The sequence below is a fragment of the Ochotona princeps genome, chromosome 18, assembly GCF_030435755.1.
Source record: "Ochotona princeps isolate mOchPri1 chromosome 18, mOchPri1.hap1, whole genome shotgun sequence".
NCBI lineage: Eukaryota > Metazoa > Chordata > Mammalia > Lagomorpha > Ochotonidae > Ochotona > Ochotona princeps.
Window position 1 is genome coordinate 31,544,119 of NC_080849.1, and position 15,661 is coordinate 31,559,779.

General features: G+C 35.3%; 1 protein-coding gene across 1 annotated transcript in view; it reads left to right on the forward strand.

Moving 5' to 3' along the window:
- CCDC178 (coiled-coil domain containing 178) overlaps window positions 1–15,661 on the forward strand; it is a 421,150-nt gene that overhangs the window by 112,237 nt on the left and 293,252 nt on the right. The window contains exons 10-11 of the mRNA XM_058676893.1: window positions 3,515–3,657; window positions 4,285–4,438. Of these exons, the coding sequence (XP_058532876.1) occupies window positions 3,515–3,657; window positions 4,285–4,438 (297 nt within the window). The remainder of the gene's footprint in view (window positions 1–3,514; window positions 3,658–4,284; window positions 4,439–15,661) is intronic.

The window sequence follows — 15,661 nt, forward strand, 5'->3', positions numbered from 1 at the left end:
AAGCAGATGAGGCTCCTGGCACCTGGCTCCTGGGTTTGGCCTGGCTGAGGCCCAGCCCTGTGGCCATTTGGGGAGTAAACCAGTGGATGGAAGAGCACTCTTTATGTCTCCCTGACTCTCCCACTTCCCTTTCCCATCTCTCTGTAACTCTGCCTTTCAAGTAAAATAAATCTTTACAAAAATAAACAGCAGATTCATGGGTGGTGACAGGCATGAGTACTTCTTCAGAGAGAAATAAATGCATGCATAGAGACTGTAGGAAAGCAAATAGAGGATGTTTCAGAGCTGGGGTGCTGGAGCAGGAGTGCCATCAATCTCACTTGAATTCATGCAAGGAGGGGATAAATAGAAACAAAAGCAAAATAGCAAAGCATAGGGTATGTGGCAGGAGTGGCGTGACATCCATGGTATGGGAAAGGAGTGACATTCATGGGAAAGTCCTAACTGGTGACCTTTACTTTCAGAAAGAAATGTTCCTGGAGGACATTCCTGATGAGAGTGTGAATTATTACAACAATCGTGGAAAATAGCATGCAGACTCCTCTAAAAATCAGAGCCTAAACTGTCATGTGATCCAACATCCCAATACTGAGCATATATCCAAAGAAATTAAAATCCGTTTGTACAATACACATCTGTGGTCACAGAGTGGGTTGGATCTAGTCTGTCAAAGACAAATAATTCCAATATTTTACAAACATTAATCTACTTAAAGGGGAAAAAGTTTAAATGAACGTAGCACATTTCAACATCAATCTTTTGAGAATTGTACAAAAGGAATATAATTATATCCAAAATCTAGTATCTACATATTTGAAAATTACATAAACTCTTAACAAGGAACACAAGCATAGTAGATAGATAATACACCGTTTCAAGAGTAATACAGCAGTGTAAAGATGGCTCAACAATAGAAAATCCAGGTGTAAAATTTATTAAATCATGACTACAAAAATGCTATTTTAACAAATGATTCTTAGGATGTATTATTTCAAAAATAGGAAGTACTTGAGTGTGTACAGAAGACTAGTCCACAAAAATGATTAGCAATTGTTTATATTATAATGAGAAACTAGAGTCACTTCAAGGACTAGGGAAAAAAATAGGTTAGCCTGACTTCCCCAGTATAATTTAACATTCTTTCTGGAGATTTTTGCTGATCTGTAGGATAATAAAAAGGAACAAAGCTATACAACAGTGTGACTGACATTGCCCATCTTTGTGAGCTAGACATTCCACATTGGAGTCATCGTTGTGCCGTGTGCCTAACAAGGGACAGGAGAGTGGCCCGAGCCCTTGGACCCCTGCTGTGCCTTGAGCAGGCCAGAATGTGGTTCCTGGCTCCTGGCTTCAGACTGAGCCATTTCAGTAGGAAGCAGTGGGTAGACCTCTTCTATCTTGCCTCTCTCCCTCTCCCTCTGTTGCTCTGCTTTGCAAACAAATAAATCTTTAAACAAGATACATACATTGAAATTGTTTTTATAATACAAGAAACAAAATGCAACATTCTTGTTTTTGAAATACGTTTCCTGAAACTAAATCATTCAGTACTACATATATTTTCCAATGCATATGTGGTTTATATAATTTAAAATGTTCTCATCCTTACTGGTAATAAATAATTAAACTGCAAAAAGAAAGTTAACTGACCCACAATGATCCATAAATGTCTATTAAGATATTTGTGGTCTGGACTTAATGCAGTAGCCTAGTGGCTAAAATCTTCACCTTGTAGGCCCTGGGATCCCAAATAGATGCTGGTTCTAATTCTGGCAACCCCACTTCCAATCCAGCTCCCTGCTTGTGCCTGGGAAAGCAATAGAGGACAGCCCAAAGCCTTGGGACCCAGAAGAGGCCTCTGGGCTCCTGACTTGGGATCAGCTCAGCTTTGGTCATTATGGCTATTTGGAGGATGAATCAGCAAACAAAAGCTCTCCCTCTCTGGCTGTCTTCTCTGTATATCTGACTTTCCAATAAAAATAAATAAATCTTAAAATTTATTTGTGGTCTATGTACTGGCACAGTTGGTTAACCAGCTGCCTGCAACACTGGCATCCCCTGTGAGATCCCATGTTCAAGTCCTGGGTGTGCCACCTCTGACCCAGCTCCCTACCAGTGTTCCAGAGAAAAAATTAAAAGATGGCCTGTATGCACAACTGCACCATGTGAAAGGTCCAGTCGGAGCTTCTGGCTCCAGGGTTAGGCCTGATCCTGCCCTTCCTGTTGCAGCCTTGTGGAGGGAACCGGCAGAAAGAGGATTCTCACTCACTCACTCACTCAGTCTCTCTCGCTCACTTGCATTCTCTCTCTTTTCCTACCTCCCTCCTTCTCCCTATCTTTCTCCTTCCCCTTTTGCTTCCCTCTTTATCTGTGACTCTACCTTTCAAATGCATACATACATATATACATTCATAAATCTAACCCTAAACTATTGTAAAAATGTCAACCATCTCAAAGTGTTTTTAAAATTAATTAATTTGAAAAACAGATTTATGAAAAAGGAGAAGAGAGGTTTCATTCACTGTTTCATTCCCCAATGGCTACATCAGCTGGAGCTGGGCCAGGCTAATCCAGCAGCATTAGAACCGGGAGCTGCTTTGGATACAGAGGCGGGATCGGAAGCTGCCTTCTCCTGTGACACTGGCATTTCAGGATGCCCTCTTGCTTTCTGTGCCACACCAGCCTTTTGAAGTTGTTCAATCAAACAGCACCATATCTTAGCAAAATGTGCCTAGATTACCTTCTGGCTTGTCAGTTAGGAAAGTCTTCTTGGAAAAAACAGAATTTTGAAATGTTGGAAAAGATGTTGGAACACGGATTCTCATCTGGTCTACAGTTTGCGAGAGTAACAATTGTTGCACCTTTAAGGAGAGTAATATGGGAATCAGTGTTAAATTCCTTAAAATATACATCATTGCCTTTTGCGTCAACATATCTTTCTTTTAGCAACATCTGAAGAAAATAATTCAGAATGTGACATTTCCTTACTGGGTTCTTCACCACCATGACACCTGTGTATCTCATGAGGTAGTGCATATCAAGCTGTGTGTAATGTTCAGAGAATTGACGGTGAATTGAGTCATGAATTATGCAGTCTAAGGGAATGTTATGTAGAAGTAAAGTGATGCAGAGACAGAGATAGGAGGGAGAGATAAAAGAATATTGTGGCGCTTATGAATAAAAATTATCCTGCTAAATATTTTGCATGTTTGCACTGTTTACAATGTATTTGTTCCAGGCTGAGGAGAGTTAAGGTAGTGTTTGTTCATGGAAAAAAAATCAACAATATAACATTATTTAATCAAGAAATCCATGTTAGCCAGGATATGAAGTTATTTTTGTCAGTAACTTTTGTTTCGTCACAGCATTGATGCCTATATAATAATAAAGGCACTTGCTGAACAGTAGGTACAATATTGTGTAGGAGAGACTTTTTGCTTAAATTAAAACTACTCTAAAGTGTTTTCTTTAATTTTTAGTATTTGTATTTAGCAAAAGTATACTTCAATTTCAGGTAATGGAGCTGTGTAGAAAAATTCATGGAGATCTTGAAGAAGCTTTAGAAGACTTTGAAAACACTAAGTTTAAGTCTAAGCAATTGAAGGAAGATTTTGAAAAAGAGATTCAAAAGGACGAAGCAAGCATCAACAACTACAAGTAAAAACTTTTCACAATTGCTAACTATTGCATGTAGCAGTAGAATATTCATTAAAAAGTAGCATGTGGCTTGCATTTAAAATTTCAGTTAAATACAAAAAGAATTTAAGCTACTACATTTTATCATCTGTTATATTAAACTGCATTTATGTGCTTATGTGAAATTCTGTAGATTCCTGAAACTTTATTAAAAATTTAAGCCTCCTCACATATTGTCAAATTGCCTAGATATGCAGTATACATCCTACTCTCTGTGTATAATAGTGACTGCCTTACATTAAAACATCTAGCACAGTTTATTAAATAAGTTATATAGCAATGTATGAATTATGAAACTATTTTATATTTGAATTTATTTGATTATCAGTAAAACATCTTAATATGCAGATTATGTATTTTGCATACTAGTAATTTATTTTTTTACTTTATTTGTTCTGATACATTTGTATTTATGATATTCTTTTAGCTCCTTTTGTTAGCTTATTTTCCTTTTTTTTTTAGGAATTGGAAAGTTGCCTTGAAATGGGAGAAATAAACTCTACTTATTCCTATTGTTAAGGCAGAAGCTAATTTAAATGCAGTTTTCTTTTAAGGTGGATAAAACCAACTATTTCTTTTTCTTTTTAGGAAAGAGTTAGATAAGCTTGCCAATCTGTTTAATCACTACATCAACTCAATAAACAATGTTAACACTGACATTGAGGAGCACGAAGAGGCAGTGACGGAAGTAATAAAGGAAACAAAATCATCAAGAAATGAAGTAGCCAGTTTATCCAAAGTTGTGAGTCTTTTTATATTTAAAAGAAGTGTTTTTTCATTTATAAGCTGTTCAAAGTTTCCTTCTGTCAATCACTAATTACTACGTAACTTCCTTTCTGAGAGTGTCACTGTTGTGTTACTGTGTAACGGATGGGCACAGCCTGGGCACAGAGTGGGTGAGTCAGCCGTGCCTCTGCTCCCGGTCTCTCAGAGCTGAAATCAAGGGGCGGCAGCCCTGCATTCCTTCATGGAGACTCCAGGCTCAGGGAGATTTTGCTTGAGGCCCATTCAGTCTGCCAAGACTCCTTTCCTGTAGATCCCAGCTGATGGCTCCTTGGTGGTTGGCTGTCTAGGGCCATTCGGTTCAGAGACTGCCTGCTTTCTCTGACTGATGGTTCCCTTCAAATGTAAAACCATCCATGGTATGTATCCAGTCTTTGTACTTGGAACCACTCCATCCTTCTATTAATAACTCATGTTTCCTGGAGGGGGAAGTATTTTCTCCAGCATGTGCCTTTCTCTCCAGTTAAACAAAATTATAAAATAGGAAAAAGAAACTATAGCATAGCAAAAGGGGAAAAATGAATAAATTCCTTTACCAATTTCTACCTAAATTGAAAAGATACTCTTCTGTCCTTTTTAAATTAAAAGACCTTTTAATTGTATTTCATCATGGTTTATTAATTGGTAGTTATTAATGAAACTGAGTATATATTAATAATGTTTGTGGATCATTTATATTACATTTCCTACAAAACAAAAAACCATACTCAATAACCCCATTTGTTGAATGATTGTCTTGTTGATTTGTAGGGATTTGTTGTATATTATGGATACCATGCATTTTAAAGATACGAATATTAAAACTTTCTTCACCTGGTCTATTTTCAATTCCTTATGGCAACTTCTAATGAGAAAACCTTTCTTTGGTTTGATAGTACAAGTATAGGAATACTCACTTTACAACTGTACTATTGCATTGTCTTTTACAATTGTGATTTATTTTTTGACTGATCAATCACTATGGAGTTTATAATAAAATATCTCAGTAAGATAGTAAATTTTTCCATTACTTTTAGTGCCTGTTCCATGTTGGACAATCAATAGATGCTTGTTGAATAAGTAAGGGAACCGATTAATAAATTGAAAATTGGAAAGAAAAAGGAAGGGAGGGAGGAAAGATGAACGGGAAGAAGGATTGAGGGGGAGAAAGGAAGAATGAAGGAGGAGTAGAGATAATGAGGTATGTATTTGTGAGCCTGGGAAGAGCGTGATGGAGTTTAGGCATTCACATAGATCTTCATAATTTTGAAGAATTAATGTAGCTTTCCAAAATCAGAGACTATTATAAATACCAGAGAAATATAGCACATTAAATATTTTTAAAAAGATTTATTTTTATTGGAAAGGCAGTTGTATAAAGAGAAGGAGACAGAGAGAAAGCCCCTCCCCTCCGTCACTGCTTCACTCCCAAAGTGGTTAGAATAGCTATAGCTGAGCTGATCTGAAGGCAGGAGCCAGGAGCTTCTTTCAGATCTCCCACACAAGTGCAGGGTCCCAAGGCCTTTGGACCATCCTCTACTGCCTTCCCAGGCCACAAGCAGGGAGCTGAACAGGAAGTGGAGCAGCAAGGACAGCTGGTGCCCACGTGGGGTCGCGGCACATACAAGGCCAGGACTTAGCCACTAGTTCATTGTGCTGGGCCCACATTAAATACATTTAAAAACATAATAGATAGTGCTGCTAAATCATTGTGGGTCTTGATTTGACAATCATGATGAAATTTGCTATTAATAAAAAATATCCCTTTGGAAGTGTTATCAAAGTGGGAAAATTTATCCTCTGTGAATCTTTTAAAAAATATTTCTATTATCTCTGAAATTATGTCTGGCCCTACTTTATTTGGTGCTGTAATAGCATTATTTTGATAAGAAATGTGAATGTATTTATGTTAGAAATTTCGCAATTATGGAAATCATTTCAGGATTACAATACTTTCTAAGAAAGATAAGAAAATGATGAAGTTTAGATATATTAATATTTCTGCATTTTGCTCATTATAAAAACCTTTAAGCTAGATTTTCTAGGAGTGCATGTTAAGCACTCAATTAAAGGCAATGATATGCACTATAGCTACGCATTATTTTTTGCTATGCAGTTGAAACTCCTAGTTCGAGGGAGAAAGAAAAGATTTGTGCTGCCTAATTGCACATACAACTTAACTGATTTGTATAATTTCAAGGCATACTGTGCTTCCTGTTAACATTCTTTACTTCACTAACACAAACTTTGTGTGATTTCATTGTGTTTGGGTCTACGAAACTGCAGATTTTGTTTTCCATCTCTAACATCTGTGCATCAGAAAGCATGTTAAAATTGATATGAGTTTAGTATCATGATCAGTTTCTTGTTATATGTAAATATTTTCAAGTCTCTTTTCATCTTCTGTAGCTCTACATTTTAAAAAATTGTTATCTTCAGCTACTCATTTTTGTGATATAAAGAAATAGCCATATATATTTTATTAGACCATTTGGGAAGATAATATAAACAACTCCTAAGGATTTAGTGATATTAGTGATTTTTGTATCATATTGAACAATAAGTACAGAATATTGCTTTGAAACTGCATTTATAGATAACAGTTGCAAATAACAATCCCTTTTGCACGTAATGCAATGTTGTCGTTGTCATAATTCAGGGGGCATTGTTAGTAAAAAGTTATTTTTTTGGCACTGAGTTGTTGGTCTGTATGCGGTACAGTAAGCCCATTCAATTCAGCCTTTTGGTTCATACTTATACCTCAGTGTTTCAAATTAAGCAGTATGCCTTTTAAATGTAGGTAAATTATTGATCATTATTAATAGTCCTAATATACCTAATAGAAAAACATCCAGAGGGGAAGAATTATTTTCTCACACATACATTAAGTGGTAGAGCCAAAATATTATGAAGGTAATGCTAGTATTACACAGTATTCATAGATGTTATGTGGATATAATATAACATATATAAAATCATAAATATCTGAATTTTTAAAATATGTGTTTTAATCTAATTGAAAAGCTGAATGGCAGAGACTGAGAGAGCTTCCACTCCCTGGTTCATGACTCTGAAATAACTGCAGCAGCCAGGCTTTGACCAGCCCAATGCCAGAGGCCCAAGATTTGTCCAGCTCTGCCACCTGAGTGGTTTGTTCCAAGCACTAGCCACCATCCTCCACCTCCTAAGATGCGTCAGCGGGAGCTGCGTTAGGAGCAGGGTGGCCGGGAGTGGTACTGACACTCTGATACAGGATGTGGATATTCTAGGCTGTGGCTTAACATGCCGAGGCACAACACCAGCCCCTATATGGATGATGTATTATCATAAGATGCCAGTTTCTTTATAAATGTATATTTCATTGCAAATTTTACTCATAAAACATTAAATGGCATCTATTAACGTATTTTTATCATTTATGTTAAACAAATGCTCAATGTTACCCAAATGTTAATTTTAGACATTGTAAAATAGTTCCTGAATATAAAAAATCATTAGGAATGGTTGTTGACTTGCAGAAAACCCTTGGAGAATATCTGAAGATGATTCTAAAGAGTTTCTTTGACCTGTTGAAATGTTGTATTACGTTAGTATTGAAGCATTTTAAAATTCATTTCATGAACTGTGCTCAGTTATGGTTTATTGTCCCTTTAATTTACTGCTGTGTTTGGTTTGCAAGTATTTTATTTAAGATTTTGCATCCATATTCATAAGTGAATACATTCTAGTGCTCTTAATTGTGCTATTTCTGATAGATTTTCTTATCAGAATGATGCAAGTATTATGAAATGGATTTTGAAGCTTTCTTTTGCCTTACTAACTAGAAATTTAATATTTACTTAAATAAATCTTTTCTCAAAAGTTTGATAGAATCCTTTGGTGAAAAATAGCAGAAAAACTCTCATATTTTATGGTTCTTTTGCCATTGTTAAAAATATTTTTTTTCATGGGGTGTTTCATCACATGATGTGTATTCCTGAAGTTTTATGATTTATTTTAAAGCTTTCCCTTTTTATTTTGATTTGAATGGCAGAGTTATGGTGAGAAGGGAGAGACTGAGACTCTTCCTCCTGCTGGTTTACTCCCCAAATGTTGTAATATCCGGTGCTGGGCCTGGCTGTCAAAGCCAGGAATTAGGGGTTTCATCCAGATCTCCCACATGGGTAAAGAGACCCAGGTACTTGGGTCATCCTCTGCTGCTTTTCCAGGCACATCAGTGGTATAGATCTCATTTGGGAATGGGATAGCAGGGACTGGAACTAGCTCTCTTATGGAATGCTGGTACCATCGCTGGTGGCTTAACTTGCTGTGCCCTATTTTGTAAAGAAGTGTTTATGTATTTGAAAGAATGACAGAAAGGAGAGGAGAGAAAGAGAGAGATCTATCTGCTGGTGGCTAGGTCAGGCGGCAGCCAAGAGCCCAGAACTCCATTCGGGTCTGATGTGGGTGACAGGAACACAAGCACTTCAGCCGTTATTGCATCACCTGCTGCCTCCTGGGTGTGTTAGCAGGAAGTTAGAACAGAAGCACCCAGGAGCTGAGCTGGAGCCAGGAACTCTGACACATGAAGTGCATACTCTAAGCAGTGGCTTAACCTGCCATGCATAATGCCCATTCCTGGATTCTAATTTCTAATGGCCTTGGGAAAAATGTAAATGAATCTATATCTTCAACTGTATTACAATATTATGGTATAGAATAATCTCATGCATTTGCTATATCTTCCGTGTAACTGTATACTCATTTTCTACTCTTATTTAATTTGCAAATATAAAAAATGTAATCTTTTTTAGAAAAGATAATGATTGCTGGATTTAACAGTTCTATATTCTGAGTTTGATGCTAATGTTTGTTTTTATAGATATAATTTCCTTCTTGTTTCTTCAGGCTTACGTTCTCTACCTTTTTTTAGTTAGCTCCAGAAACCCTACAGTTTCATTTCTCATCATATTTCTGTGTTCTCTGTCTGCAAATTCACTGCCTTGCCCTCTCACTTAGGATTCTCCTATGATGCTTCTTTTCCTATCCCCTCACTACAGTTTCTACTAATGGATACTGTTTGTCCCTTGTGTACAACCTTCATAAAATTTGATAATATCTGTACAAACTAGAATCACAAATTATTTAAAGACAACTTCTGAACCAAAAACTCCATATTTGTCCCTCAAAGATGAGAATATACTCACACAAACAGAAGAAAATACTGACTTTTGATTTCATCTCCCTGCTGTATTCACTGCTGAAACAGTTTCATAACAACCTAAGGGCCTAGTTAACGTACTTTAAAATTGATATATGAAATTGATGGCATGTTTCCTCGACCAGATAAAAACTTATCTAAACTTCATCCTGTTTTATAATATAAATTAATTAGCTAGATTTTCTTAAACTTTTGTTGTTGAGCATGAAGGATCTCTACACATTTTAAATTATTGTATATTAGGAGCATAGATATGATAAATCTCTGAACCGATTGCATCTAAACCTGCTTACTCATGCTAACAAAGTATAATGGGAGAAAAATGAAAGCTGGATTACACTATAGATTTAAAAGCAAAGGTAAGAATCACATACTGATCTGTTAGGGCTTAAATGATTTCCCAGTATTTTCATGTTTCCAAAAAAGTGTTAACATTTTATTTTGCATTTTTCAACCCATTGTAGATTGAGACATTTGGATGCTAAGACAACTTTACAATGGATTATCCCTTTTCCTGAATTTGGAGTATCTAAATAAGCAAATAAGAGTATTTCCTCTTAGCAGTGATTTTTGCCACGTCTTGTTTCCAAAAGCTTGCCTCCTGAGGCCTTCAGTACAACTTTAAACAACTAAAGCTGTGCTGCTTAGGGTGATCACACTGACTAAAGATTTTTTTTTCCTTGCGGTTGATAAGATTAGTGATTTGCTTTACATGTTCCTTAGGATATAAATTCCTCTGTATTTGTCTCAGGCAACATTTTCTGTGTTGTAAAAGCATCAGTGCTGGAAATCTTGTAACTGAACTAAGAGCCAAGAAATTTTACTCCCATTGTAGTAAATATCACATATCTAAAATCACTGCTTTTGATGTACTTGATATCATTTGAATAACCCGTAGGTGAAATCAGTCCATTCAGGTTATATTAAATGGTTTTCCTGTTGTCCACTAGGTATCTAATACTCAGAGTTCTATCTTTAGATATATTTTCTGTGCTTTATATGCTGTAAATATTAATTACTGTGTCTTAAAGTAATAGTCTTAAAGAATAAAAATGATGCATGATTATAAATTCATTATTTTCCAGTTGCCTATAATAGGAATATGCCAAAACCATAGTTCATATTCAGTCTCAAGAAAACTAAGGACTGTCTCTTCTTAACTATTGTAGTGTAGGTGAAAATACAGAACAAATTGTCTGAAAAAATGTTTATGCATTTGGTTTCCTTTAATGGAATGAAAATCCTGTGTGTGTGTTGTTGTATGTGGTATTTGTATTAGAATCATTGAAAATTTGTGATTTCTGTTGAGATTTGTGGATACTCTCTAAGGAGATGTGTGTTTGTATGTGAAAAATGTGACCTGAGGGCACAAGGTTAAAATGTGGAAAGCAGAATTGTGTTCCCATTGATACATGACACTTTTCCCTCAGTGTCATTCTTTTAGTATCTGTTAGATTATATGGATGGCCGGAGGATTTTGTAAACATAATTGTGTTCATTAATAAGGGTTGTTAGATTTGGGAATTGTCTTGGTTATGATAGTGATTGCATAGATCTTTTGAACCAGAGAGCTTCATCTTGAGTGAAATTTGGTAAAGAAATTAGAGACATATGGCAGGAGGTGGAGTCAGAGAGATCAAAAGCCTAAGAAAGCACCCAGCTATTTATTGGTGACTTGAGGATGGAGGGGGCATGTAGAAATTATGATAGAGAATTATTATTCGTCTACAGCATTACTGAGATTGGAAATGGGCTATTCCCTGGAGACACTAATGAGGTGCCCAGTTTATCTGAAACCGCAAGTGATCCTGCAAGTAAGTGATTGTTGTCTCCGGTATGTGAAGGGGATTGTTTCCAGGACTTCCAGAGTTGCCGTTATCCCAAGATGCGCAAATTCCTCAGAAAATTTTAGTCTTTGTATATAATTTACAAATGTGTTCAGAAACCATGCAGATCCTCCTGTATGTATTCATCTCTCTTATGTCTAATATCTAATACTAAAATGTCACGTTAGCCATGCTACATGTAAGAAAAAAGTCAGTACATGTTCAGGATAGATACAGTTTCCTCTTTGAAATGTTTTCATTCACCACTGCTTATAGAGAAGCCGTGACTACAGAGGACTGGCTGTTGATCTTACCTACCAACTTTGTCATCTATAGAGCTTTCGGGCAATAAGTGCCTTTATTCTAAGCCAATAATAAAACACTATTCTGAGTGTATTGTTTGTCACTTATGAATGATTTAAAGAGAATTCTTCATTATAGGATTTGCGTGTTTTTGAGACCTCTATTCCTAATTATTCTGTTGTCAAGTATGGAGGATTTATTTTGATTATTTCTTACAACTGGATGTGTTTGGGTATGCAATGTTGATGCTATTCCATCTTATAATTGATTAGCTAATTCTTAAAATTATCTGTTAGTTTTATCAATGTATATATTGGACTTTACAGGAATACTGTTATTTCATCCACAAGTGGAGGTACTATTAGAATTCAGTTAATCCCATGTTTACGTTGTTTCAATTTTGATTATGATTTACATCTCCAATACAATGCTGTAATAAGAGGAATAATTAGCATTCTTCCTAAGTCCTGTTTTAAATTAATACTACATTTTTCTCCTTTAAGGGAGAAGGAGGCTTTAGGAGTCAAAATATATTTTATCGTGTTAAGAAAGTGTGTATCAGTTTTAATTTGTCAAATAGTTTTGAAAATTGGTAATGGGTGTTCAATTTTGCCAAGAATTATTTATGTGCCTTTGAAAATGCTAATATGATAACTTATCCTAATGATTTATGTTGATAGATTTCCCAACTTGAAAACTGAGTTGTTGGAATCAGTATAATTTTTTCATTTGTCCCGTCTTTTATAAACCTTATTCCAATTTTCTGTCATCACCAATCAAGCAATATATATCTGATCTGGGATGACAATGATTTTGGTGCTGTTAAATCCAGTAATTTAAAATTTAATCTCTATTAGACTTCTAAATAGCACTTAACCAAGATGTTCATTGCTCTTAACCTTCAGTTTTTTCTCTTGCTTTGAAGAACACACATTTTGTTACTGAATCTTTATGTTTCTGGATGCTTTATCTCTATTGTCTCTCCTGTCTTCTCTACATCTCTCCAAACTCCAACTATCTAAGAACACTATTCCTGCATCTTTTAATAATTTTGATCTTATGATAATTTGTCATTTTAGCTTTTGAAGCCAACACATTTGAAATATGCATTGAAATTACCTATGAATATATTTTTTAAATTGTTGATGTCTGAAGGAGATTAACTGATGATATTTTATGTAATGTATCTCAACTGTGTTTTGTAGTGTTCAGTATATAAACTGGTGGTTTACTAAAAATTATAAGAATTTTGTTCATTTAGAAGCCATTGTGAATAAATCAAGTTTTTTCTACATTGTTCATTGTTGGTACACAGTGATGATACCTATTTTTGCTTTGCCTCTTTCATCCTGCAAGTTTCTAGTATTTTTCATTGAAAACTACTAGTTCATATAAATATATTCATCATGATGTTGTTTTAAATGATTTATTTATTTTATAGGCAAAGTAGCAGTGGGGAGTAGGCAGGTTGCTTAGAGAATCTCTTCCATCCAATTGGTTCACTTGATAAATGGGCTAAGGTGCGGCAGCCTGGGATGCTCCTTTTTAATTTTTGTTTTAAATAAGTGTGATATATGGCAAATGATTTTTCCACCTTATTTGAAAGTAGAGTTTTTAAAATGTATTTATTCCCACCATAATATCCTAATGTTCATTATTGCCTTTCTCATTTTTTGAGTGAAATTTGCATGTTTTCTTTATTTTGTTTTTTTGTAAAGATTAATGATAAACTTTAAACCTTTTGGACAGTCATTTTTAGCTAAGCATTGCCTTTTCTCTACTTTTCTAGAACCCACTTTCAGTGTTTTGATTTTCACTCATCTCAAAATACTTTCTAGTTACACTTGAGATTTTTAGATTTTGCCTGTTGGGGTTATCTCAGAGTCTGATTTTCACAGTTTGGGATTTCTAAATTTTCTTCTGTTTCTGATTTTCAATTTCATACATGTATAGTTGGAGAAGACAGTGTTTACTTTCTAATCTTTCAGATTTAATATGGTTTATTTTATAGCCTAACATAGCACATCTCCATGTGCACTTGAGAATAATATGCATTGTGCCATTGGGTGGCATCCTGTCTCTGTCTCTGTATTTATATATACACACACAAATATATTCAGTATAATTTTTAATGTTCAGACCCCCTATTTTCTTTTTGATCATCTCTGTACTTGTATTGTAAAATTTGGAAGTATATATTAAAGTCTCTGTTTTTGTTCAATTGTCTAGTTTTTCCTTCAGCCTGTCAGTGTTTGTTTCATGTTTTAGGCTTTGTTCTAGGTGAATTGAGGTTTGTAATTTTTATATCCTTTTGATTGATCTTTTGGGTTTATAAAATACTGTTGTCTCTGCCAATTAGTTTAGAGTCTGTTTCCTCTAATTTTGGTATAACCATTCTAGTTCTTTGTTATTGTTTGCATTGTATGTCTTTTTCCAATCATTGAAGTTTCAATATTCATATCTTTGAATTTAGTATGTGTCTTACATAATTAATGTATTGTAGGATCATTTTATTCCAATACCTTGTGGCAATCTATATTTTAAAAAAGATTAGAGATTTTGCATTTTATCTGAAAGGCAGATAGATAGAGATAAAGACAAGGATTTTCATTCCATTAATTTGCCCCTTAAATGCCTAAACCATCCAGGGCAGGTCTAGGGCAGAGGCAAAAACCGGGAACCTAATCCAGATCTCCCATCTGGGTAGTAAGAACCCAAGAATTTTTTTTTTTAAATATTTTATTATTATTGGAAAGCCGGATATACAGAGAGGAGGAGAGACAGAGAGGAAGATCTTCCATCCGATGTTTCACTCCCCAAGTGAGCCGCAACGGGCCGGTGTTGCACCTATCCGAAGCCGGGAACCAGGAACCTCTTCCAGGTCTCCCACGCGGGTGCAGGGTCCCAATGCATTGGGCCGTCCTCAACTGCTTTCCCAGGTCACAAGCAGGGAGCTGGATGGGAAGTGGAGCTGCCGGGATTAGAACCGGCGCCCATATGGGATCCCGGGGCGTTCAAGGCGAGGACTTTAGCTGCTAGGCCACGCCGCTGGGCCCAGAACCCAAGAATTTAAGCCATCACTAGATGCTTTCCAGGGTTCACTTCCCAAGGTCACAGGAAACTAGTCCCAGAGCAGAGTTTGTACAAAACCCAGACAATCTGATAATAGGATATGGCTATATCAAGCAACATTGTACCTAATCAGGAAATTGAATTGTTTTAACTCATTTATATTTGATGTAAATGCTAAGATACCATTTTGTGATTTATTTTCTTAATGTGATTTATTTTATATCATTTTTTGACTTATTTCCTCAACATTTTATGATACATTTCCTTTAGTCTTCCATTGCCAACTATTTTGTGTGTCATTTTAATTGCCTTTCCACTTATTTTACTATGTATTTGAAGATTTTATTCCTAACAGATGGCCTAGGAGTAGTTATCTTGTTAATTTATATTTAAAAGTCTATTTGGGATTAATATTGAGTAGTACAATTCTTTGTTCTTTCATATTCACCCCTATATAATTTACTTTCTATATTCATTGATGTTGATATTACATAAAGAACATGTTTTACATACTGTGTGACTAGCAGCAGTTATGGCTTAAAATCTGGTCAGAAAAAAGTGTTATAAAAGATTTATATTGGTACTTTTGCTTTCCTATGTAATTATTCTTATTGGTTCTCTTTATGTTTTCCTCAGATTCAAGTTAGTTTCTATTTCTATTTCGTTTCAACCTGGAGATAGATTCCTTTTAGAACTTTTTATCTCTGAATGATGAATTCTCTTGGTTATTTTATATATATATTTAATATATATTTACATATAAACATATTTATCATATATCAATGCAATATATTCATAATAT